Source organism: Fusarium proliferatum, assembly GCF_900067095.1.
Source record: "Fusarium proliferatum ET1 genome assembly, contig: FPRO_scaffold014, whole genome shotgun sequence".
In the NCBI taxonomy this organism is placed as follows: Eukaryota; Fungi; Ascomycota; class Sordariomycetes; order Hypocreales; family Nectriaceae; genus Fusarium; species Fusarium proliferatum.
This window is the reverse complement of record NW_022194803.1, coordinates 495,826-520,561: the sequence shown is the minus strand read 5'-3', so window position 1 is coordinate 520,561 and position 24,736 is coordinate 495,826. Positions and strand designations below refer to the sequence as shown.

Genomic DNA, 24,736 nt, shown 5'->3' with positions numbered 1-24,736 from the left:
AAAAACAATAAAAAACAAAAGATCACAATGCTCATTGTTTGTCATTCTTTTGTGTTCATCTTGTTCATCTGGTTTCAGGATAGGCCTCAGTGCGTTGAAAGTTGAGTGTTCAGGCTAGCTGGTGACCGGCCACAGAAGACTAAACAATTCGGAACAAAACGTTGATAGTAAGGATCAGCGGGTGAGAATCGTTTTGTTCGCAGAAGCTGTTGGCGTGACAAATATAATTGCTTTGGCTTGGAATGCGAAATATTCATCGCTAGCGATGTGAACACGACAGTGACGAAACCATAATATTATTGATTTTTGGAGCAGCCAAGCATCAATTACAGTGGACAGGGAGCTCATGTGGCGATCCTTTGTAGGATCGTAACTTTGAACAAGTTGAGCGCCCTGCTCGATCACGATGGGTAGTGGTTTTCAGTAGTTGACACTGCCTTGCACATGTGCGGTGTGAGAAACCACAGTGAGTCCAAGCGCATTTAGTCTGGTTAGATGTGCTTAGTTACTGCTGCCTTACATCCACTGCTATAAGTTGAGTTGAGGTAAACAACGCGTCACGCCCAAGTCGACTGCCACTGTGATTTGAACAGCCTGGCCGTGCTGCTGCTACCTACATCGCCAGCCTGAGACTTCTTTTATTCCATTCATCCCTCAACATTCCCTTCCTCTTCTTTAACCTCTTCCACTAGCCTTGGCCTGCGACGAAAAGCAAGACCCCACCACCGGACACTGAGCCATCATCGACACGACCATGCCTCAGTCAACTTTCAAATCCTTTCACAGCCTAAGTGTTGAGCATCCCGACTTTGCTACACACCCACGATTCTGGACTTCGCACCATCTTTCCGTCGTAAAGTGCAGCTTCCAGCAGGTCGAAAGCGAGAATGCACATGAGCCTGTGATTCTTGACACCAAACAAGCCGAAGACATGGCGGAATGGGCTTTGGCCCTCGCTCGCGACAAGTTCGCGGAAAGGAAGGGCTACAAGGTCGACGCCCTTCTCTGTAATAATGAGCCCACCCCCATAACATATACCGAGTAAGTCAAGCCCATTCTGAACTCAACTGTACAAGTGTAATTAATCTGTGTAGCTATTGGCTCACCTTTCACTATGGCCAATGTATCATTCGCCTGTACAATTCCTAGGTCCGCATCTACTGCGTCAAGGAAAAGATTTCCATGCCGCATGCCAATCCTATCATCGGGTACTATAAGTACACTGCCGACAAGGAACGCCGGAACAAGCTTGTCGCAAATCGGGCCCCGAGGGGGCGCATCAACAAACCTGCTCAGAACATCCGACAGACTGGCGACATGACCCATACTTGGTTTGCCTCCTGATGAGCTTGGCTCAACTCCAGAAACGCCATGCTCTCGCTGCTCCGAAGGGACCGTTCCTGGTAAACATCTTTTCCGTTCCCGCTATACCTGACATATTCACTAACTTGGTATTCCCCAGGCACGCCTACTCGTCACGAACCTGGCCGATGTTACCAATGCGTACGTCTACAAGGCGGATATTCCGCGCCAGCTCCTCGAAAGTCTGGATTGTCCTACCCGCACCATCGAAGACTTCATCTTTCCGACTGTCAACTACGTAGTGGTACCTTTTAAACCGTACTCGACCTTTGCAGAGCGCTTCCGGGCTGAGCTGGTCGGCCCGCAGTACTATTCTCCTCCTGACCCAGTCGACTCGAATCAGGCGGTGCCTTCGGATCCAAAAGGCGAGAAGCGAGAGTGTGACGAGGAGTAAGAGTCCGAAAGGTAACGACCAGAGGTCTCGTGACTTTGGTATATCGATGGCGGACTCCGTTACATGGAATACGAAGCGCGATGCAAGAGAACAATCTCTAGAGACTAGCCAGCAGTCACCACTCAGCAATTTTGCTTATGTTTTATGTTGATCAATATGGGCAGGGGATCATCCTGGTAAGCCTAAACACACCTTCCGTCGAGGCATAGCTAGCTAATTCGCAGCAGTAGGACTGATAAAATAATTACGATTTGGTGGCTGGACTGGGGTAGGAGAATAACGTCTGTTTGGTATGTGGACAGCCCTGCATTTGCGTTTTCGGGACAAGGGGTTTGTAGAAGATCAAAGCGAGGGATAGTCAGGCAGATCTTGAAGCGGTTGTACTAGCTTTACTTTGTACCTGATGTTAGCAGTAATTGAACCCTGTCTGCGATTTGCGCCTGGAAGAGCCTGTCCCTTTCAGCGAAGTGATACATCTAAAGCTCGCCATCCCGGATGCCAACATATGTCTATCTATCAAAGGCTCTGACATGCTAACCACACTAAGCAATGAATTACCTTTCGTTTGCTGATCTGGATATTGGCCGGGTGAAAGCAGCATACATGGCAAGGACGAACTCAAGACCCCTCGGAAAGCCGAGGCTGATAATGTTCTATAAGAACAGTCTTTTATTTATGTGCCACAAGAGAAACGAACGTGTTCTGCTCATGTAGACCTGGATTGGTACCCGGTCGTAGGTCACTTGGAGTTACCCCGCGACACCGCGTCATGAGGAATAAGTCATCAACTTGTCGGGGAGCTCTTCCCGATGATCCCGGCAACCACTAAACTATATCTCACAGCTAAAATTAGACTCATTCTAGACAAGAAAACAGTGAACAGTACCAACGACAATGGATAACGTACTCGCCAAACCTGCAGACCTCTGTTGTCTCAAAGGATCGTTTCATTCCGGAGAAGCTACTGGTTCTACAATCCAGATTGACGGTATCGACACTTATGTAGCCAAACCTCATCCCGACAGATCCAATGGGAACATTCTTCTTTTCTTTCCAGATGCATTCGGGCTGCATACCAATAGCTTCCTTATGATGGATGCTTTCGCCGAGTGCGGGTACCTAACTCTTGGTGTCGATTACTTCCTTGGTGTAAGAATGGGACCTTACTTGGCGGGGTGCATCAAGCTGACCGTTGTAGGACCCCGTTACGAAACACTCCTTGACACCGTTGAGCGACCCAAACTTTGACTTTGAGTCTTGGAAGAACAAGCATCTCAAAGCGTCTGAGCAGGCTGCTGCCAGATGGGTCAAGGCCGTGAAGACGCAGTACAGCACAGGCGAGGACGTCAAGTTTGCTTGCGTTGGCTACTGGTATGAGTCTACCATCGTATGAGCCTCCATTTGACTGACTCAACATGTACCAGTTGGGGTGCACGCTTCGTTTGCCAACAATTGTCTGCAGATGGGATCTGTAAAGTTGGCGCCATCGCCCATCCTTCATTCCTGAAAGAAAGCGATGTCTTTTACGTCCAAGGTAAGCAAATAATCCGGTTCAACAAAGACAAGCTAATCGTTATCAGAGCCTATCTTCTTCTCAGTGCCCAGCACAGACAAGCTTTTCCAGCCAGACCAGAGAAGCAGGACCATCGAGATACTGACAGAAAATAACAAGCAGTTCAACATGCAAGTCTTTGCCAATGTTGGACATGGCTTTGCGGTAAGATCTTTTTATGAGTCAAAGACTGCCCCTGTACTGACATCTTGGCCAAGTCGCGAGCCCGTTTGACTGACCTTTATGAGAAGTGGGCTAAGGAGGCGAGCTTCAAAAGCTTTGTTGAATGGTTCGACTTTTGGATGGAGAAGAGGTAGATTACACAATGAAATGATAGTTTTGAATACACTTGGTTGTACAACACAAAAGATCAAGATATCCTTTCCATTACTATCTTGAGCTGCAGTTTTTCGTGGTGCAACATGGCCAATCGCAGCCTTTTTTGACCTCTGTATTCCTTGCACTTAGATCTCTAGTGTAGATCTCGTAGCCAAATTCCTATTTACTTTTGAATGGCTGCATTAAATGGTAACATCAATGACCTCGTGGTTCCAACGGGCAACGGCGATATCTCCGCCCCAAGTTGCTATCTACCTTGGTCATACTGCAGCAGGGAGGCATTATATCTTTTGCCACAGCCTACCTTTAGTAAGATACAGTCTGACAGCGACGTAGCACACAGTGCCAGCACCAAGCATGCAGCCAGCAAAAACTTGAAGCTTCCAATAGCTCCCGTCTGCGCTCGAGATCAAAGCCCCCCCGATGGGACTGCCAGTGAGGGCAGCTACAGACATAAACGCGTACATGGTCCCAGAGCGGGTTCCTATCTCTTCGAGGTCCGAAATATGCGCTATCAAGGCAGGGCTGATGGCTGTGTATGTGCCCGAACTAAATCCAAACAAGGCGGCAAAAGCTATGGCCGACTCATGGCTATGTCCTGGCAGCCACAATGCTAGCATGAATATTGTTGAGAGTGTTGCAGCTGCTATTGACACGTTGAAGCTGCCAACTTTGTCTGCTATATACCCCGGAAGAATACGCCCGATTCCACTGTTGCGGTCAATATCGTGGTGCGACATATATCAAGCCATTACCATAACTGTGGATAAGACTCACCTTGATGCATTGAAAATTGAGACTAGATACCCAGCCATATTATTTGAAAGACCGACGTGTTCACCATAGGTTACCATGAAAGTAATGGGTATAAACATGCCCATGGAGTAGAAGAACCCCGCCATCGAGGTAAGCACAAACGAGAGCGATGTAAATGGCCGGAGATAAGCCATGACGCCCGCTTCCTTTGGCTGAGGTGCAACCCGTGACCGAACGGTCAAATTCGTCACGAGGAGCAGACCTGACAACAGGAAAGCGCAAACTCTCATCGTCCAACCAAAGCCAATACGGGGTATCAAGCGATTTACCACAATAGGTAAGACAGTACCGCCGAGACTAGAGCCGCTGGCGGTGATTCCAAGGGCCAGAGCACGCTTTTGTCGAAACCAGGTTGTGACACTGCTGAATGACGGATACAGAACCATAGCTGCGCCAAGAGGACTGCAAACCGCCTGGGAGAGGATGAACTGGTAGTACTGGGATGATATTGATGCCATCATCAGTCCAAAGACATGCAGTAGTGTTCCCGCAAGAAGAAGGTAGCGTGGACCGAATATGTCAAAGGCTCGTCCAACCAAAGGTGCCTATGTTGCAGCGTAAGCATACGTGACATGGAAGGAGTCTCAGCTAGCACTCACCGTAATGAACATCATAAACATCGACAGGGCCGGTATCCATGAGACAGTGCTCGGTGACAAGTCCTGCAACTGATTTGCTTCGTAATATGCTTGAAAGACTCCAACCTGAATCTGTAGTTAGCAATTGGGGAACAAAGCGATATTATGACGATACTTGCGCAATTAGTCCAGCCGAAACTGACAAAGAGGCCGCAAAAGCTTCCCAGGACGACCGACCAGGCTTTCAGCCCTCCATCTGGGAACTCGGTGCCAGGCTTGGGTTGTTCGGGGTTCGGCTTTTCAACCTTCGCTTGTTCGATGTCTGGGTCCATGGTGGTTCTGCCAATTGCCGCATTCATTGATCAGCTGGAAGTCTCTAATCCGACGACGTTACCGGCGCAATTTATAGTAGGAGACAAAGATTGACATGCTGCATGAGTCATGGTCAAGCTTGTAGGGAATGTGCGCCGATATCCCCGATCTATTCAACCCCGACCCCGAGAAAAATATTTTAAGGTGGTTTCCGGGGGTCCTATGAATGTCTCCGCTATGTTAGCGCCGACCCCGTGACGGCCTCGGTCTTACTACCAGTCCAGGGGAGGGAAGAGAACTCGGGACAAGATTTAGGTAATTTAATACAAGTTTAGCCTCAGCTTATATGTATGTGACTAAGTTTATTTAACATTCCATATCAGGACCTGGTGTTTTCTTGCTCCCCGACGCTGGTGCATCTGAATAATAAACGCCTGATGCCCTAGGAGGTTACATGACTCCTTCTAACTTGGCCCTTACCTAGAGTATTTGCTGCGCTGGTTCTACGTACAGCCTGGGTTGAAGTGTAATGTGTCACAGACGATCTTATCCATGTACAGGTTCACTGAGAGTTCTAACCCAGAATGTAAATACTAAACCATCTATTTATGGATAATTTCCTGACTAATGAATCTTATTAGTGACTTGACGGTGTTGAGATAGAAGCCATCTTCTCCTTCGCAGCCAAAAGCTGGAGTAGCACCAAGTCTCGTTCTTCCACCAACTTATTCCAATCAACAGCTCCCAAGCTTTTGTCCACGCTCTCTTGGAGTGCCAGCATCCTCCGCTCGCTCCAGTCAAAACTATGTTTCAGAATATCATCCTCCCATCCACGAATCGCCGGCCCAAGTCTCTCCATACGCTGTGAAAATCCTTCAGGTCCGCCACCGCCACCAAGAGCATTTGTCGCAATGGGGCCTGTCAGAGCCCAACGAAGTCCAGGTCCAGATGTGACAGCTGCATCGAGATCCCCCGCAGACACGATACCCCTGCTGATAAGACTATACGCTTCATTGTTGATAGCAGCTTGAAGGCGGTTCGATACAAAGCCAGGGACTTCGTGATGAAGAAGTATCGGCCTCTTCCCAACAGATCTGTAGAAGTTCAGTGTGATATTGACAGACTCACTGCTTGTGCCGGGATGAGGAACGACTTCGACTAAAGGAATCAGGTGGGGCGGGTTGAAAGGGTGTCCGATGAGTACACGGGTGGAATCCTGCGTGCACTGCTGTATAAATTCCGAAGATGGCAGGCCGGATGAGGACGATGCTATCACAACACCCGGCCGAGCATGTTTGTCCAATGTTGCAATAAGGCCCCTTTTCAACTCAAGCCTCTCAGGTCCATTCTGTAAGAGATCAGTTAGCGTCATCGTCATTCCAGATATATATATATACTATAACGGGTATACTTACCTCCTGGATAAAGTCGGCCTCAGCTAACCGCGGTGTGATGTCGTTAACAAACTCATAGTTGGAGACAAGCTCATCATAGTCCCCAAACCCTTCCAGATACGACTTTGACTGCTCGAAATATTCTTTGAGGATATTTTCCGCATTTTCAGCGGGGTCAGAGATGATGACCTTGAGCCCCCTTGACAGAAACAGAGTTGCCCATCCCATTCCAATCACTCCGCAGCCAACAATCGCTACGGTACGTATGTCCTGGGTCATTTCGAATGCTCAGAGAGATTTAATGAGTAGGGAGTGATTGTTCACAAAAACGATCAAAATTGTCATATTTCTATCGATAAATAACGTGATTAGATTAACTGCTAATTACCCTCCTCTTTGCTCACCACTCGAACTCATATCCGATGTATCCATTGCAACAACTGCGTTCAGTGCCTAAGCCGGGGCAAATCCGGGGAGCCGATGCCGGACTTCAAATCTACCGACCGACCACGGCCAAGAAAGGCGATGAACGGCAATTTCGGAGCCTGAGCACCCGTGAAGGCCAGATTGCAAGCTCATGTTCTCCATCAATTGAAGTACATCTGTTGTGTTGAGAAAATCAGCTGGAGCGATAAAGGTGGCCATACTTGGAAGCATAACCCAAGTTTGACTGTAAATAGCTAGAGATCCAATAGCCCATCCACTTCACCTCACCCTCGCCATAATGACCACTAAAATTTCCGGAGATACCTACGGTGCAGGAACCACTGTCGACACGGAATTCAGTCCACTTCCTGTTGAGTGTCAAAGACTACTACGCCTCTTTGCTGCAAGAACACCCGGTTTTACCAAAGATGAAGCTCTCCTCAGCGGAGTAAACTTCCATGGCGATGATCTTCCCTGCATCCCAGGACCAATCAAGTCCCAAGCCGTCACAGCAGTTCTACATGCAATGGTCGGTATAGTCGGTCTCGAGATCCTCCACCTTCGCGGTATAACCACCAGCACCAAAACAAGCATCGACATCAACCACGCAGGTCTTTACCCCGCTGCTGCAGCACTTGTTAATATCGATGGCGTCACAGGCCCAGAGGTCATCAAATTGCCGACGGTGCCTCAGTGGGATAAAGACCGTGCTTCCAACTCGCCTCTTGTGTACCGTGCTACAGCTATTTACGAGACTGCTGATAAGGGCGTGTGGTTCCAACTTCACGGGTCGCTTGATTCGTGGAAGATGCTGGCCCTTATCGGAATCAGCAAAGATCTGGATAGCGAGATCCGTACCAACGACGCAGCATACGAGCTCATCCAGGAGCGTGTCCGCACATATCGCGCCAGAGAAATCGAGCAGCTCATGGTAGAGAATGGTCTTTCGGGTTCAGTCGTTTACTCGCCCGGAGGATGGCGTCAGACTGAGATGGGAAAGTCTCTCTCACGACATCCGCTCGTCAATTACAAGAAACAGGCACAGTGTCCAGCACTTCCCCCTGTCTCTTTGCCCGTAATGGAGGATAAGAGACCTCTTGCTGGTATCAAAGTCGTCGAGTTGACTCGCATCATAGCTGGTGCAGCTGCTGGCGCCGCTCTTGCATCCCTAGGTGCCGAGGTCATCCGTGTCAACTCATCCAAGCTGAAAGACTACACGCCAGCCCAACCTTCTTCCCTAATGGCTGGCAAGACAACCATAGATTTGGATCTTGAAGACCCAGCTGACCATCAAAGGTTGATTCAACTGTTCGAACAATCCGACGTCATCTTGCAGGGTTACAGATTGAGATCATTGGCTCGAAGAGGCTTCGGTCTTGAGGCGGCACTCGAATTGGCAAACAAAAGAGGCAAGGGAATCGTCTACGTTGATGAGAACTGCTATGGTCCTGATGGATACTATGCTGAGCGGCCTGGATGGCAACAAGTTGCAGATGCCGCAGCTGGAAGCTCATATGTCATGGGTCAGTCATTCGGCTGTCCTGAGGGTCAGGGTGTACTACCCAGTCTTCCCATCTCAGATATGTCGACTGGAATCCTGACTGCTCTAACCATTATGTGTGGTATTCGGGACCGAACCAAGTTTGGAGGCTCATATCATGGCCACGCCTCACTTGCGGCTTACAACATGGCGACTCTAGATCCCGAAGTCCGGCTGTATCAAAGGGAGGTGGTTCAGAAGATCAACGACAGGTATCAGTTCCCAACGTGGTCCAGCGACATCCACGTTGCGCCTCTGTATCATTCAATCTTGGAGGCTTGGGATGAGAATAGCGATCTGATCAAGGATGAGAAGTATTATGTACACTTCTCGGACTCTGTGTTTGGTTCTGACTTGCGTGTTCTTGGACCCGTCGTGGAGTATGACAAAGAAGAGTACTCGCCAAAGTGGAACAGTCCGCCTATGCCATTCTGCCATCATAAGTTCAGACTTTTCTCAGAACAATGATTGCAGTTACCAGTATAATCGTGTACTTAGCATGAACAAGTAGATAGTCAAAGTTTAACCTATTAGCTATGCTGGCAGCACCACATATCCTCTCCTCGCGATATATTGATAGTGTTCCCCGTGCAGAGATGTTTCCTATGATAGTTTCATCCTGTCAAGCAACCCCTATAGCTCAAGGGTAATCATAGCCAACGTCTACCAGCGTCAGTTTCTCTTCGAGGCCAGAGCACCATGGACACAGTACAACAGGTGTACGAGGTCTGCGACTCTTCAGCATTCAGGCGACTTAAACTTAGTATTAGTGTATGTATGACTAGCCAGAAAGAATCAGAAGCAAAGACAAACCATCATGAGAGTTGATCAAAGTTACAGCGAGTCTCTTATCCTACTCAGTGAAAGGTCCCCCTGACTCACAACCATGTATCATATCCTCGCAACAGAAGGCGCATCTCCTATGTTAATCTGCTTGTGCATCCTCTTAATAGCCTCCTGCACATCATCATTCATATCATGAAACCACAACCAGTTAAACCTCCCCTTTTGCAATCTAGGCAGAATATTCTCCATGTCCGCACCCGCCTCCTCATGCTGAAAGAAGACCATACGCCCAACTTCAGCGGCCTGCTCCAGCTGCTTTTGCGCACGAGGACGTCGAACGGAGTCGTAGGCAGATAGTCCTGCTTGGATATAAGGCGCAAGATCTGCGCCGCGCTCAGGCACCTTGGCGACTTCTGCGAGAATGTTGGACAGAACCAGAGCATCTTCCAGACCCTGGGCTGCTCCCGCGGCTTGGAAGGGCAGCGAGGCGTGAGCGCTGTCGCCGACTAGGACTACGCGATCACGGTAGTATGATGCTGTGCGAATATGGTGGAAGAAACCCCATTTGACGGGCTTGGCCTTAGCAAGGAGTTGACGAAATCGATCGTCGACGCGTGGGTCCTCGAAGTCAGCCATCATGGCCTCGTGGGATATGGTCTCTGTAACAGGACCCTTAAGCTTCCAACCGTCCGGGGAATCAGCGACACAAAGGAGGTAGTTGAACTCCTATGACAAGAGATGGTTAGCGTTGCTACAAACATATCAGAGTGTAGTAGACTCACATCGCCTCCTGAGATACGATAGGTAACAGCGCCGCGTCCAGGTCCGAAATAGATCTTCGCAACGTCGGTGAGATCACCGAGAATTTCGTAGGCTTCCGACATGGGAATGACAGCACGATAGCAATAGGCACCTGCATACACGGGTGCGATCTGGCTAGGGTGGTGTTCAAGAACGTTGGCTCTGACTGTGCTCTTGATGCCATCGGCACCAGCAAGAACTGAGCACTCGGCTGTGGTGCCATCTAAAAATGACAGAGTAACCCCATCGGATCGCTGCTCAATATTCGTAAGACGTTTGTTGAACTTTACATTTTCGATCGGGATGAAACTAGTCATGATGTCGAGAAGCGTCTTTCGATGCGCCTACAGTCTATAATTAGCACCAAGCTTCCTCTTGTTTTGTCAGGAGATCTCACAGATTTGCGAATGTAATCTGGGTGACCCCATCCAGAATTGCCGTACCAAGGCTTATTACGACCTTGTCCAGTCAGCCCAAGAGATTCAGTTTTTCAAGCGATTTGTGCCTTACCGAGACCATTTTCAAGTAGCATGCCCTCAAAAAAGATATCCTGTGCCTTCTCACCCTTATTTCCTACACAAATTGCCTCATAAAGAGGTCGGAAACCCGGCTCGATGAGATCCATCGTGCGCATGCCATTGGGCGCGAATCCAATGCCAGCGCTGTAAGATAATGATCATTAGCGATGGTTCAGCGAAACGCAGTATTAGCGGCTTACCCTACTACCGAATATTCCTTAGCATCCTCGTATAGCGTGAAAGAGATGCCTTTTTTGTACAGAGCCATAGCCAAAGCGAGGCCACCAATGCCGGCACCTGCAGAGTTAGCCTCACCAGCCTGAATGGGGCCTGTGAAAGAGTCTTACCGACGATGGCGACGTGGAACTCATTGCGAGAAGGCTTTGCCATTGTGTCGTGGCGTTTCAATCTGGAGATCAATGATGGCAGGGACGTTCGATGTCGTGGTAACTAATTTGTCGCAAACAGTGGTTGAACAGACTGGCTAGTATATGAATATCGTCATCTACAACCTTAGTCTCTAACCAAGCACGACCTGTTTGAAACCGTGCAGCATGATTGAGCACGGGTAAGACCGGCATCGGCTCTCGGAGCTACCACTCCAGAATCAGACCACAGAGATAAGAGGCAGCAGAACCGAGTACTTGGGGTCAAAGTGGCGAGCCCCGGATCTTTCCCCGGACGCCATATCCTCCGCTTTCTGCTATGTCAATTCGTGGCTGGATCCTCGATAGGCCAAGGCTTGCGAGACAGTGCGTGGTGGACTGAACCGTTTCGGCTGAGCCGGCGCTGTTCCGCTATCTCCGCGAGCGACACCAAGCACAACCGCATCCGGTTCACGACTCCACCGAGACAGCAAGCAGTAAGCAGTACAAGGCCAGAGAACCAGATGCATAAGCATTTTTACGAGACAGAAGAAATTAGGGAGTTTTTTTATCATTTCGAAATGATTCCAAACGTATCTCCAACCAAGATGAATAGATCTTGGGAAGAAATAGTCAAAGAAAAGCGGGCGACTCGAGATGCGCAAATTGAGAAACACTTGACAGCAGAGACGAATGTCAGTTTGACTCAAATCGCATCTGAAGCGGTTGATATCGACAGTATAACAAGTCTTATCCGCGATGGAGCGGTATCCGCTGTCGAATTGATCCGTACCTATATCAAAAGGGAAGTCCAGGTTCACTGTTGTTGAAGTTCCCATCCTAACGGTCACTGCAGAGCCTGCGAAGCGCAAAAAAGGGTATTAAACTTTCTTTCACCCTGCTACGTATTTGTCTAACTTTCAACAGACAAATTGCCTAACAGAAGTTTGCTTTGACGATGCTCTTAAGCAAGCCAGCAAGCTCGATGGCTTTCAGAAAGAACATGGTCGACTAATAGGTCCGCTGCATGGTATTCCAGTCACAGTGAAAGATCAATTCAATATTAAGGGTTTGGACTCGACGTTGGGCTACGTTGGAAAGGCATTTACACCAGCGGACGACGATGCACTGCTTATCCAAACGTTGAAGAAGCTTGGGGCTGTCATCATCGGGAAAACTAATCTTCCTCAGAGTATCATGGTAAGCAGAGTACAAGTGTATGGATGTCACCATCTGACAAGATTTTTAGTGGTGTGAGACTGATAACCCTCTCTGGGGGTTGACGACCCATCCAGATGATCCAAAACTCACTCCAGGAGGATCATCTGGCGGGGAAGCAGCTATGTTGGCAACCTGTGCTTCAATGGTCGGTTGGGGAACAGATATTGGCGGCTCTATCCGGATTCCGTGTCACATGAACGGCCTTTGGGGTCTGAAGCCTAGTGTAAGTCTTGTCTGATCACCTATTCATTGGAGAGATGCTGACCAATGTTAGAGTGGCCGTCTCTCTTATCGCGGTGTTGAGGTAACACTTGAAGGGCAGCAGCACATTCCATCAGCTGTAGGACCAATGGCTAGATCTCTAAGTTCCCTCAAACTCGTTACAAAGTTGGCGATTGAGGCTGAACCGTGGACAACGGACTCTCAGCTACCACCAATCCTTTGGAGGGAGGATGCCTTCCAGAGCTTTGCGACAAGACGACTGGTGATTGGAGCAATGCTTGATGACGGCATGGTCAAGGTTCATCCGCCTATTGAGCGGTTATTCAGAGACCTGATAACAAAGTTGGAAGCTGCTGGTCACGAAGTGATAGAATGGGACTCGCGCTTGAATTCTAGCATTATAGATATCATGGTAAGTCATACTCTGTTGCAACGAATCGGGAGTGTCTGACTTAGGGCAGGATGGTTACTATTCCGCCGATGGGGGTGAGGATATCCGAAGAGCTGTCTCGGAAGGCGGTGAACCGTTCGTTCCGCAGATCGAAGCCTTCGTCAACCGCGGCACACCCATCTCTGTCTTCGAGTATTGGCAACTCAACAAGCGAAAGGTTGCTGTCCAAGAGGCCTACCAAGACATGTGGAATAACAAGAGATCACCTACTGGACGCTCTGTTGACGTATTGCTAGTTCCAACTATGCCTCATACCGCAGTGCCTCACGGGTCTTGTCGCTGGACAGGCTATACCAAGATATTCAACTTGCTGGATTACACCGCCTTGACATTTCCAGCGGGAAAGACGTCCAAGGGCGGGAATGATGAAAGTTTCTGGGAACATGTTCCGCGGAATAAGATCGATGCCTGGAATCAGCAGTTGTATGATCCTGTGGCGATGGAAGGGCGTCATGTAGGCTTGCAGATTGTTGGGCGGAGATTTGAAGAGGAGAAGGTGCTCGGCGCGGCTGAGCAGATTCATAGTTTATTATAGTAAATATGATATCTGCCATTTACTCACCATATCCATCCGCTATCTTAGAGTGGGCTCTTCAACAAGCCTCTACCAGGGGAACACGAATCCGCTCATCTGTTGTCTAGGCCAGGCAACAGTGAGGGCGACGAGTATTTTGCCCGTATGTGTTTTTTTGGTGTTCTTTACCTTTGTGGCCTTGAGGCTGAAGCCTCTTTTGACCCCTCAACCCTATCACAGTTGTCTAGGCCGATGGCCTCTACATCATCTATGATGAGCCGTACCAATGTTCCTTGTTTGCCTACACAGGTCAAGTCAAGTAATGGACCCTTAACATAGCTGAATACGAATTTAAATAGAAGGCTAAATATTACTGACTTGATTCAAAACATGCCCCCCTTTAATAAACTTAACCACGTTGACCATTTAGAACAGGCCGCTTTGTTTGAAGATCAATGCTTCTCCTCCTGATCTTCTCCGCCTCTCCAAAAACACTCTTGACCAACTCCTTCTTATTAACCTTACCCATAGCATTCCGTGGCAAAACCTCAACGATCTGCATATCCTGCGGGATTTTATACGCTGTGATCCTCGTCTTCAACGCACTCCTCAAACTTTGTAGACTGATCGATTCGCCGGCCTTGCTGCTGAGAACAATCACAGCTGCGACCTTTTGCCCCCATGCCTCAGAGGGTAGACCAACGACGGCACACTCATCGACTTCAGGAAGGGCGAGGATCTCGCGCTCGACCTCGAGGGCTGAAACCTTCTCGCCACCTGTCTTGATGATGTCTGCACTGCGACGGCCTTGGATGAAATATGCTGGTCCTTTCGCCCAGGAGCCTGATCTTCCAAGACCAGATTCCGGGACTTTTCGTCGAATGGCGATATCGCCTGTCTTGAACCATCCATCGGTTGTGAATTCTTTGGCTGTGGCCTCAGGGTTGCGCCAATATCCAGTGAACACCGTGGGCCCACGAAGCTGAATCTCTCCAATACGCTCCTTTCTAGAGTGAACATCGATCTCAGCACCGTGCTCAATGATTCTTTGAACTCCAGTCTCATCGTCTGTTTCCATGAGCCGCGCCTCAACGGACGGCAGTGGCCAGCCTACAGAGCCATCAACGCGATCGGCAGTCTCAAGACCGCAAGAGAGCGCCATTCCGACTTCGGTCATTCCATAGCGCTCGAGAAGTACGTTTCCGCCTGTGAGATGCATCCAACCATCGCGGATAGGTTTCGGGAGGGCTGCTGAGCCCGAGATGTTGAGTCGGAGGTTCGTCGGGGATACGGCTATTTTGCCAGCCGTTTGCATATCGTGCGATAAAGATTCGTGTGCTTTCAGCATTCGTGACCAGATCGTCGGGACAGCGGTGAAGAAAGTAATGGGCGTTTTTGTCTCATCTTTTTTTACACCATTGTTCTCGTTTACTTGTTCAGTTGATAAGAACGGCGCAGCCAGTCGTGTCCAGACGGAGTTCACGTTGAACGGGTACATGAACTCAATGCTGCTACCTGCCAGCAGAGGTGTGAGAAGAGCGTTGACGGTGCCATGGATGTGATGAAGTGGCAAGACGTGCAAGAGTCTATCGCTTGGAGCATATTTCCATGCTTCTAGAAGACACTTTGCTTGAGCTGTGAGGTTTGTCTGAGACAGAACGACACCTTTGGGTCGTGCAGTTGTTCCGGAGGTGAAAAGCATCATGCCACCGCGAGGTGCATCGGAGAAGTCACGCAGCTTGACTTCTTCCTCAACCGTAGAGACATTTCGCGTTCCATCGAGTTGGTAGAACAAGGGGACGCTATCCAAGCCTTCCGCGAGTACTTCCTCGGCCTTGGAAACATACTTGGCTGAAGAAATGAGAGCGAGAGCCTCGCTGTTGTTGATGATGTATCTTAGCTCAGGCGCAGGGAAAGAAGGGGCTAGTGGCACAGCAATGGCGTTGCAGGCGAGAATGGCCAAGAGTGTCACTAGAAGGATCATGGCCGGGTTAGTGCTGAACACAAGAGACGTTGATGGCGAGGGTAAAGTATAAAGACATACCAACATATTCATAGCCACTTTCTACCAAGAAAGCAATTCTCTCGCCAGAAATACTAGTATCGCATTTCCCCGTCTTGGCGAGTAACTGTTCTTTGGCACGCGCAACGCTATTAAGCAATGAATTGTAGGAGAAGCTTGCGCCAGATTCATTCTCCACTACAGCGATCGAAGACCCCTCATGCTTGAGGATAGCCTCAAAGAAGGCCGAACGATGGAGAGTAATGGTCATTTTCGACAGATTAGATAAGATGAGAATCTCTTGTGAACATGCTGAGGCCGACTCTGCGACGTCTTTTCAATTGCGTAAAGTCAAAGCTAAGACACTCTTCCCAAATGTTGAGAAGCGCTATCGGGGAATCGGCGGGGACCGAGCGGGTCGCTTCGTCAAATGCCAGCTTGTGATTCCTCTGATGTGAAATTAGCTAAAGCGGGAGATCGGATATGCAAGATCGGCTTCTAAAAGTAGTTCCGACAGACTCGGCATCTGATCCGCCTGCGAACAAACGAGGGTATTAACTGGTCGATTTGTTGTTCAAAGTAAAAGTGAAACCCCAACAATAATTAGATAGCTGAGACTACAGTCCGTTAATTGTGCATACAGTTTCATCGTTGTGCTAATTCTTGCGTTCCACTTTGATCACCATGTCTGACAACTACACCCGAGAGAGCTACATCTTCAATGCAGGGCCATTGGGACATATCGAGGGGTTAACCATCACCTCCCATGGCGCTCCAGCCGTGCACTACTTTGGCGGTCTCCCATACGCTCTGCCCCCGGCTGGACAGTGGCGCTTCCGAGTCCCCCGGCGGCTCCCCAAGCATTATCGATACGGCACAGCAACCGAGCCAGGGAAGTTCACAGGTGGCACGAGGGTTTGCCCCCAGCCTCCCAGCAGCAACACGCCAGACCCTTCTGTCATCAGCGAAGATTGCCTCCAACTAAACATCTGGGTCCCTGCTGGTCCACCTCCCAAGAATGGATGGCCCGTATGTTTCTACATCCATGGGGGTTTCCTCCAAGTCGGTACGAGCAACACAGAGCCAGAAGACCTGGTGTCGCTTCTAAGCGAATCTGCATTCCGCGCAATAATGGTCATGCCATCCTATAGGCTCAATGTGTTTGGGTTCCTCGCGAGCAGGGAATTAGCTGCCGAAGCGAGCTCTAATGGAGAGGCTACCGGAAACTATGGTCTATGGGATCAAAGATTGGCCTTGGAATGGACGCATGAGAACATATCATTCTTTGGCGGTGATACCGCAAATATCACAGTAGCAGGTTACTCCGCTGGCGCTTACTCAACCTTTCAACAACTGGCTCATGAGCTCTTCCGCGTTCCTGAGGAAAAGGGAATCATAAGGCGAGTGGCAATGTTCTCCAACAGCACAGGTGTCAGGCCCAAAAGTTTGCAGGATCAACAGCTACAATGTGACGAGCTACTCGCGAGACTCGACATCAATCTGGAGCTTTCAGATGAGGAGAAACTGGCCAGTTTACGAGCCGTTCCTTGTCAGAGACTCGTCGAAGCCCAAACAGGAATGAGAATATCAGAATTCCGCGTCTTGGCAGATGACACTTTCTATCCCATTGACCTGATGGATAAGATCAACGATGGGGACTTCGCCAAAAAAATGAAGAATCGCGGGATAAGGCTGATAAACGGTGAGTGCGAGAGTGAGCACATCATGTATCGTCGCTGGCGCACTCCTCAAGAGTCTTATTCCGCCGTGTACCAAAGACTTCTAGCAGATTTCTCCCCTGAAGTTACCGAAAAGATCATGAACCACTATTGCGGATCCTCGAAGAACTTACCAGCGGGGTACGATAACTGGGAAGACTTCTTCGGGCGCATCTACGCCAATGTCCAAGTCCATTATCTTCAGCGCGGCTTTCACAATGCCTTGTTCGCAGGCGGTCTTGAAGCCGGTAAAGACATTTTTCGATATCGATTGGAGAAGAGACTTGACTGTGTAGCAGAAAAGATTCCACTTGAGTGGGGAGTTACGCATCTCACTGATATACCCATTTGGTTATGGGGGTGCGGGTATGAGGGAGGTCTAAGTGATCTAGAGAAGACGTGGTTGAAGGGTTGGAATGAGAGTTTTGCGGCATTTGTTAGGGGCGATGAAGTGAATTGGGGGACTGCGAGTCCTAAAGAAATGAGAAGATGGAGAAGTGATGGTGAGACCGATGTTTGGAAGGACATTTTATGGGAACAAGGTGTTGAGTTTTGGAAGCTTGTCAATTCGGGGTTTTAGAGGACGGAGCAAAAGGCGAATCACCAAGAACACGGTGTTCATCTCTAAAATAATTACAGTACAGTCATAGATAAAGGTCTCTTATAGTATGTTTAGACACGTGTCAATTATATTCCATAACTACCTATTGTTTCACGATAGGTGATGAGGGTCATGCCCGATCCTCAGACAAGTTTACCCTATACATCGGAATTTCATTTCCCAAGAGAGTGGTTACCCAGGACGCAAGGCTTTATCGCTAAGATAGCCTAGCGCTAACTCACATTTAACTGTGGCTTTTGACAAATAACTTTGAAAACTAATGCAATGCGTATGTATTATCGGCACCACAGCGTAGAGAGTACTCGTTTCTTTCCCTGTTATTCAGGCTGAGAATGACCATGACAGCCATGACCATCGGTCTAGTACTGGCAAATGCCCTAAACTAATCTTGCCTGTAATCCAAGCCACAAGCCCGCTACAATCGCGCGGTCCTGGGCCTAGACTCCACTGGACCCGATAACGTATCGCTGATAACGCCGGGTTTTGGGCCGAGATACCCCGCTAGTTCCCAGAGACCTTTCTATAACACTCTTCAAGTTCGCTCGCTTCCCCGACGAACCCGGCATCGCCGGCACCTCTTCCCTCCCCATTTCCCAACCCCACATTTCGTACTCTCGCGTTAGCTCGTGATGCCAGAACCGTCTCGGAAACCACCAGAACAGGAGCAGGATCAATCTGAGACGGGTCCACCGACAAACAAGAGGAGACGTATTGGCTTAGCATGTAATGCCTGTCGGTCACGCAAGTCGAGGTATACCATACCATACCATACCATCAAGTACTTTCTTTTCCGGAAATGGGCTGACATCACGGTAGATGCGATGGACAGCGCCCGTCATGTTCGTCGTGCCTGTCCCTTGGCTTCGACTGCTTGTACGAGCCTGGCGACTCTGCCACGAATGTCATTGTTCGTAAGGACTACGTATCCGACCTCGAACAGCGTGTCAGTTCTGTCGAACATAATCTCCAGCGGTTGAACGATGTTCTCAAGGGCCATCTCTCCCCTTGTAATAACGCGAATACCTCACCATGTCACCATGGAAACATCAACGTTGGCCATTCTATGCCTTCGCCTGCACCAACTGCACCAACTGCACCAACCAAAGCATCTGCGCCATCACAAGCAGGGACAGGCACATGTGCGACAAGCCTAGAAGAGCCTCAGGACGAAGAAGGCATCCCCAACGGAATGGCCATGACGTTTGTCGAGGAAAAGACGTCCGCGTTTTATGGCGAAGCCTCCAACATTAACTTTACGCAACTGCTTCTTCGCGCCATCGCGGTTGCGCACCACTCACCGGGCGCACCGTCCGGGCTCGACAGAGCTTCTGTGCTGGGAGAAAGTGTCGTAGCCAGTGTCTCTCAAAGCAAAGGCTCTTTGGGAGGCTCAGCAACACCGCTAGACTCACTGCCTACCGCCCTGCCGTCTGTCGAGGAGATGGACACTCTGCTCGATCTGTACTTCGACACAGCCGGTGTTGTCTTCCCCTTCATCCACGAGGAAACGATGAGGAAGACATATAATGAATGCAGACTCAACGGCTTCACGAGAGCTCGCAGAACCTGGCTTGGAACTCTGAACATGGTATTCGCCATGGCGAGCAACTTTGATAGGGACTACACTTCATCGTCCAAGAAGCGCTTCGAGAGGTCCAACGCTTTCTACAAGAGAGCACTGGGTCTCTGCAACGAGCTATCGAAGCGCGTCATAAGTTTGGAGATAGTTCATTACCTAATCTTGGTCGTTCTTCACTGCCAGGGGACTTCGCGCTCCGTGCAAGCCTGGAACAACTACGGCCTTGTTATCCGATCAGCCATGGCGCTAGGACTTCACAGCGAGTCCACTGAGAGGGCGCTTGATCCTGTACAGAAAGAGTATCGTCGTCGGACCTGGGTGGTTATTTACTGCCTTGACAAGGTACTGAGCACGGCTGTGGGTAGGCCCGCGAGCATACCAGATGAGCAGATGACGAGGCGAGAGCCAGCATCTGGATGGTCACCGGCGATTTCGGGGGATACCGCCGATCTATCTGGTGATTTCTTAGCTGTGTCATTCAAAATGTACCAGGTGATGAGCAAGTCTCTGGCCATCCAGTACGGCGCAAATCTCGATCACGACTCAGAACCTGATGAGATGGCCCATCTCAAGGCCTCAGGCGAACTCCGCAAGCAGCTCCGGCTCTGGGCAGCCAATCTCCCTCCACATCTTCAACTGTGCGACGTTGAGTCGGATGTTCTTTTGCAAAACACAAAAGCGAATAGACTTCGTGTTATTCTTACGATGAGATATCATAATCTGAGTATTCTCATACATAAACCACTGCTAAGCGCTACGATTCGACATTTATTCCGACAAGACGACGCAGCGAGTGAAGCGTCATCGTACTTGATACAGCTCGCCATGGCCGAAGCGCATGAATGTATTCGCTCTGCACAACTTACGATTGACATTGTTCATTCTGTTATCAGTGTAGATGCAACGAGCAAGAATAATCTCGGAGTATGGTACTTCACACTCTACTATGGTGAGAATACCTCGAAGTGAGTTGTAAGGCGTTCTGCTGATTCTTTGGTCTAGTCTTCACAGCCTCACTGGTCATCTGTGGGCGATTACTCTGGGCCCAGCATGGAGACACTGTAGTTGACGAAGCATCTGTCAGCCACATGAAGTTCCTCCTCAGCAAAGCAGAAACGATATTTCTCAACTTGGATCACGAGAATAGCCTCGTGCTGAGTTGTCTTGAATACATCCGTAGACTCTCACGAATGTGCGGCATACGAGGTTCGTCATCGACACTCTTCCTCTCTGGTCCTTTTACTAACGTGGCTTTAGAAACTGCCCCAGACGCAGCATCAACTTCGATCCACGATAACGGGTCGATCTCTGCTGGTTCTGCAGACGCTATGTCTTTTAATCTCGATAGCATGGATCCATTTCAGCTTTTTGCGTCGGAAATGTTTGATCCGGCAGTTTTTGATCATTTTCATCAATCTCCTGTTGATGGCATGAGTTTTGCGAACGGTTTATGGGAGGGGTTTCCCTGTGGAGGATAAGGTGGGCAGTTCAATATATGACATATTTACACAGCTTGTGACGTATTGAATAAAATTGATGGCAGGCTGGCAATGCTGGCATGACTTGACTTGAATCGGTAACCTGAGCCTTTCCCGCTGGAGCTATATGTAAGGTATAGATATTGGCAAAGGAACCGACTGTTCAAGACAAAAGTAAGAGTAAAAATAAAACTCCCTTTTCATCTCAAGCTATCGAGAACAAAAGCTTGTCGCCCTTGTACAAGTCTGGACTTGGCTCAATGTGGTGTAACGTTGGGTCCGCCGGACTGGGCCGGTTTAACTCCCCGGCCTACCCCACTTTGCCACGAATCGTGCAGTTCTTGGAGGCTTGACTAGGTCTTACTGATGATAACTAATCTCTATCTACCGGATCGTCATTGCGGAGTTTCGGTCCGAATATTAGATACCATCTTGTATAATACTTGAATGTTGTTATGCAAGAGTTGGACACATTGAATTGAATTGTATCAAGTAAACCGTTATCTTATCATTGAACACAACCCCGCTTCTTCCTCCATTCCTCATACCATGGCTCGTCTCGCGGATCCGACTGCCCTCACTCAGCTTCCTGAAGAGGCCGCCCGAGTGCGCTACACCTCTTCCCAGCTACAAGACTACTTCAAAACGATCAAGCTTCCTCAGAGGTTTCTAGACCTTGGCAACAGTGTGTTGAACAACCCCTCGCTTGCCCGAACAAAAGAACACGGTCTCCCTCTATTGCAAGCCATAACACGCTATCACACATGTAACGTCCCGTTCGAGAATCTCGTACTTCACTATGATCCTCACAAAATCGTCACCCTGGACCCTGCAGAGCTATACACCAAGATTGTAACTCGACGTCGAGGAGGGCGCTGCATGGAGAACAACATCTTTCTCGGCACTGCACTTCGCTCGCTTGGCTATGAAGTGCGTAACTGCGGTGGTCGTGTATCACGCGCCATGAGCCCTTACCCAGAGGTTCGCAAGAATCAGAGCGCTACTTACGATGGCTGGAACCATATGCTTCTTCTCGCTCTCCTGGACAACGAATGGTACGGCGTCGATGTTGGAATGGGTTCCATGGGCCCTAATCTCCCTTTTCCGCTCAAAGATGGGTTCGAGACTCTGAGTATTGCACCGCGTGAGATCCGCATTCAAAGACGGTCCATCTCAGAGACACATGCCACGGATCCTTCCCACGGAACCAAAATGTGGTGTTACGACGTCTGTTACAACCCAGCAGAGGGTGAAAAGACATGGACACCTGTGTATTGCTTCACAGAAACAGAGTTCCTGCCCCAGGACTACGAGGTCATGTCTTGGTTCACATCGACGAACCCGAGATCATTCTTCACCAGGTATATCACCTGTACTAAGATGATTATGGATGAGGACAAGGAGGTGATTATCGGAAACCTCACCTTGTTCAAGGACACTGTTAGGGAGACAATTGGTAGTGACCGTAAAGTTGTTAAGAAATTTGAGACGGAAGAGGAGCGTATCCGAGGTTTGGTTGAGATTTTTGATGTCAATTTGACCGAGGAGGAGAAAAACAGCCTTCCTCAGGAGAAGAGACTTGGGTAGAGCAAGGAACAGACGAACATGCTTATTTCGATTTATAAGAGCAGTACATCATGAATTATGGACGCGTTAACCATCACCTTGTATGGCTTCTAAATGTTCAAAACATGTAATGGATTTATATAGGCACAAGCTCACCCTCAAGAGCATTTGGGCATGCTTGCGACACCCTACCACGCCGTTGATATGGCCTTGAATTGGACCTCCATACTTCATATAAGATCTTCGATGGTGATTATGCACTTACTTTACATTTCAGGAACCTCTGTCTTCTATTTCACTTACCATAAAGTCATTGAATAATGCTGGATAACTCCTTATGAGGCATGTCTATATTCTCACCATCGCTACTATCCCTAGGAGACAAGATGAGTCGTTGAGATGCCACTTTCCGGTGTGTCCGTTACTTCCCCGCATCTCACTAAGCGATACCAGAGCTTGGGCATCGGGCCAGTGAACCCGATACAGACCCTCTGACTTGCCGGCTGGGATGGTCAAGTGAAACCTACTACCCACGCTAGCATCTCCACCCCGCAAACTGTTGACCGATCCCTGGGAACCAACGCTAGTAAGGCCTGGGCATCCATGGTCAAGATAAGCATGCCGATTTCGGCTTCTTACCCGGATAAGCCATCGACTCTGCCACCGAATAAGTAAAGAGAACGACGCTCGATGGTGATTATTGTAATCATTAAGGCTCTTCAACGCACTGCCACCTTCTACAAGCAATTCTTCGAGATATTCAAAGATTTACGTGCTGTTGAAACTCATCTCAAACATGGCCTCCTGCCGGTTACCCCCACCAGTTGATATACCCAACTCACTAAACACCGTCGAAGTCTACATCATCGACACAACGAGCTTCATGAGTGGATTTCCCGCCTCAACCTTTGTGGAACCTCTCGTATCAGGCTTTGACACAATCAACGTTGGATCATACTCCTTCCTCATCAAACATCCCGGCTCTAACACGAAATATGATACCATGGTATTTGACCTTGGTGTGCGAAAGGATTGGGAGAACCTCCCAGAGACATTTGTCGCTGGTATCAAGGGAAGTGGGTGCAACATTGAGGTGCAAACAGACGTCGCCTCGATTCTGCGAGAGAATGGACAGAGCCTAGATGACGTTGGGGCTATTATTTGGTCCCATTGGCATTTTGATCACGCTGGTGACCCACAGACCTTTCCAAGGGCAACGGACCTTATTGTTGGTCCAGGGTTCAAGAGCAATATGATACCTGCTTATCCAACTGTGAAGGACTCGCATGTCAATGAAACAGCTTGGGAGGGTCGTGAGTTAAAAGAGATCGACTTCAAAGGAGAAAAAGGTCTGAAAATTGGAAAGTTTGACGCCTATGACTTTTACGGCGATGGAAGCTTTTATCTCTTGAGTTCGCCAGGCCACGCGGTCGGGCACATGTCTGCTTTGGCTCGCACAACTTCTGACCCCCCTTCCTTCATGCTTCTGGGCGGCGACATTGCGCATCACTGTGGCGAGTTCAGACCATCACCATACACCCCCCTCCCCGAGATGATTTCCCCAAACCCTCTCGGCCGGACCCTCTCGGCTTGCCCGGGGAGACTCTTCCTCAACATTCATCCTTGGACGGACCCAGAGAGACCATTCTTTGACCCAACGACAGAGCCGGGATGGCACCTTGAAGCTGCGGAGGCAAAAGAAAGTATTGACAAGTTGATCGAGGCCGATGCTTATGATAATATCTTTCCTGTCATGGCTCATGATATGACGTTGGGTGAGACGGTGGAGTTGTATCCCAAGAAGGCTAATGACTGGATGGCGAGAGGTTGGAAGGAGGCCACGCGGTGGGGGTTCTGTGGAGAGTTTACGCCAATGGACGAGATGGATGATAAAGTCCAGCATGAGATTCACCAGTCGACAGAAGCTAGTTCTAAGATCATGTCGATTGTGCATGTTGAGTACAAGGAGGAGGAGAAGAAAGCAGAACTTCATAGTCTACCGCTGTAATGAAGCTGGATTACGTTCGAATATTAGCGCTTTGTCTAATGTGCAGGGGTGAATGCACTGCTATTATGCCAAGGATTGTGGGACATTGTGCAAGTTTAGACATGACGATCCACTGGTGTTGGAGATATTGGTCTTGACAAACGTGGTTCCTAGCAACTTTGTGTGAACAACTATT

General features: G+C 49.1%; 13 protein-coding genes across 13 annotated transcripts; 9 read left to right on the top strand and 4 right to left on the bottom strand.

Annotated features, from left to right (window-relative positions):
• Nucleotides 1–754: 754 nt before the first annotated feature.
• Nucleotides 755–1,149, top strand: FPRO_03991 (uncharacterized protein; the record flags this gene model as incomplete). The annotated part of the gene is made up of 2 exons (XM_031223897.1): nucleotides 755–1,041; nucleotides 1,095–1,149. 2 exons carry the CDS (start codon nucleotides 755–757, stop codon nucleotides 1,147–1,149), a joined length of 342 nt encoding a protein of 113 aa, XP_031089211.1.
• Nucleotides 1,150–1,343: 194 nt separating this feature from the next.
• FPRO_03992 (uncharacterized protein) lies at nucleotides 1,344–1,756 on the top strand (the record flags this gene model as incomplete). The annotated part of the gene is made up of 2 exons (XM_031223896.1): nucleotides 1,344–1,403; nucleotides 1,463–1,756. 2 exons carry the CDS (start codon nucleotides 1,344–1,346, stop codon nucleotides 1,754–1,756), a joined length of 354 nt encoding a protein of 117 aa, XP_031089210.1.
• An 894-nt stretch (nucleotides 1,757–2,650) lies between these two features.
• On the top strand, nucleotides 2,651–3,625 carry FPRO_03993 (uncharacterized protein; the record flags this gene model as incomplete). The annotated part of the gene is made up of 5 exons (XM_031223895.1): nucleotides 2,651–2,905; nucleotides 2,955–3,127; nucleotides 3,181–3,290; nucleotides 3,337–3,473; nucleotides 3,527–3,625. 5 exons carry the CDS (start codon nucleotides 2,651–2,653, stop codon nucleotides 3,623–3,625), a joined length of 774 nt encoding a protein of 257 aa, XP_031089209.1.
• A 204-nt stretch (nucleotides 3,626–3,829) lies between these two features.
• On the bottom strand, nucleotides 3,830–5,373 carry FPRO_03994 (uncharacterized protein; the record flags this gene model as incomplete). Its single annotated transcript, XM_031223894.1, has 5 exons — nucleotides 3,830–3,894; nucleotides 3,952–4,358; nucleotides 4,425–5,008; nucleotides 5,063–5,167; nucleotides 5,245–5,373. 5 exons carry the CDS (start codon nucleotides 5,371–5,373, stop codon nucleotides 3,830–3,832), a joined length of 1,290 nt encoding a protein of 429 aa, XP_031089208.1.
• A 617-nt stretch (nucleotides 5,374–5,990) lies between these two features.
• On the bottom strand, nucleotides 5,991–7,026 carry FPRO_03995 (uncharacterized protein; the record flags this gene model as incomplete). Its single annotated transcript, XM_031223893.1, has 2 exons — nucleotides 5,991–6,701; nucleotides 6,769–7,026. 2 exons carry the CDS (start codon nucleotides 7,024–7,026, stop codon nucleotides 5,991–5,993), a joined length of 969 nt encoding a protein of 322 aa, XP_031089207.1.
• A 445-nt stretch (nucleotides 7,027–7,471) lies between these two features.
• On the top strand, nucleotides 7,472–9,181 carry FPRO_03996 (putative acyl-CoA transferases/carnitine dehydratase; the record flags this gene model as incomplete). Its single annotated transcript, XM_031223892.1, has 1 exon — nucleotides 7,472–9,181. The coding sequence occupies one exon, from the start codon at nucleotides 7,472–7,474 to the stop codon at nucleotides 9,179–9,181; it is 1,710 nt and encodes a 569-aa protein (XP_031089206.1).
• Nucleotides 9,182–9,604: 423 nt separating this feature from the next.
• Nucleotides 9,605–11,208, bottom strand: FPRO_03997 (uncharacterized protein; the record flags this gene model as incomplete). The annotated part of the gene is made up of 6 exons (XM_031223890.1): nucleotides 9,605–10,225; nucleotides 10,282–10,644; nucleotides 10,698–10,759; nucleotides 10,811–10,962; nucleotides 11,019–11,115; nucleotides 11,166–11,208. The coding sequence occupies 6 exons, from the start codon at nucleotides 11,206–11,208 to the stop codon at nucleotides 9,605–9,607; spliced, it is 1,338 nt and encodes a 445-aa protein (XP_031089205.1).
• A 556-nt stretch (nucleotides 11,209–11,764) lies between these two features.
• FPRO_03998 (uncharacterized protein) lies at nucleotides 11,765–13,612 on the top strand (the record flags this gene model as incomplete). Its single annotated transcript, XM_031223889.1, has 5 exons — nucleotides 11,765–11,972; nucleotides 12,127–12,383; nucleotides 12,433–12,627; nucleotides 12,679–13,038; nucleotides 13,088–13,612. The coding sequence occupies 5 exons, from the start codon at nucleotides 11,765–11,767 to the stop codon at nucleotides 13,610–13,612; spliced, it is 1,545 nt and encodes a 514-aa protein (XP_031089204.1).
• Nucleotides 13,613–14,000: 388 nt separating this feature from the next.
• On the bottom strand, nucleotides 14,001–15,864 carry FPRO_03999 (uncharacterized protein; the record flags this gene model as incomplete). Its single annotated transcript, XM_031223888.1, has 2 exons — nucleotides 14,001–15,562; nucleotides 15,636–15,864. 2 exons carry the CDS (start codon nucleotides 15,862–15,864, stop codon nucleotides 14,001–14,003), a joined length of 1,791 nt encoding a protein of 596 aa, XP_031089203.1.
• A 413-nt stretch (nucleotides 15,865–16,277) lies between these two features.
• On the top strand, nucleotides 16,278–17,891 carry FPRO_04000 (uncharacterized protein; the record flags this gene model as incomplete). The annotated part of the gene is made up of 1 exon (XM_031223887.1): nucleotides 16,278–17,891. One exon carries the CDS (start codon nucleotides 16,278–16,280, stop codon nucleotides 17,889–17,891), a length of 1,614 nt encoding a protein of 537 aa, XP_031089202.1.
• Nucleotides 17,892–18,562: 671 nt separating this feature from the next.
• FPRO_04001 (uncharacterized protein) lies at nucleotides 18,563–20,987 on the top strand (the record flags this gene model as incomplete). The annotated part of the gene is made up of 4 exons (XM_031223886.1): nucleotides 18,563–18,684; nucleotides 18,750–20,458; nucleotides 20,512–20,715; nucleotides 20,767–20,987. The coding sequence occupies 4 exons, from the start codon at nucleotides 18,563–18,565 to the stop codon at nucleotides 20,985–20,987; spliced, it is 2,256 nt and encodes a 751-aa protein (XP_031089201.1).
• Nucleotides 20,988–21,536: 549 nt separating this feature from the next.
• Nucleotides 21,537–22,574, top strand: FPRO_04002 (uncharacterized protein; the record flags this gene model as incomplete). The annotated part of the gene is made up of 1 exon (XM_031223885.1): nucleotides 21,537–22,574. The coding sequence occupies one exon, from the start codon at nucleotides 21,537–21,539 to the stop codon at nucleotides 22,572–22,574; it is 1,038 nt and encodes a 345-aa protein (XP_031089200.1).
• Nucleotides 22,575–23,349: 775 nt separating this feature from the next.
• Nucleotides 23,350–24,561, top strand: FPRO_04003 (uncharacterized protein; the record flags this gene model as incomplete). The annotated part of the gene is made up of 1 exon (XM_031223884.1): nucleotides 23,350–24,561. One exon carries the CDS (start codon nucleotides 23,350–23,352, stop codon nucleotides 24,559–24,561), a length of 1,212 nt encoding a protein of 403 aa, XP_031089199.1.
• Nucleotides 24,562–24,736: the final 175 nt, after the last annotated feature.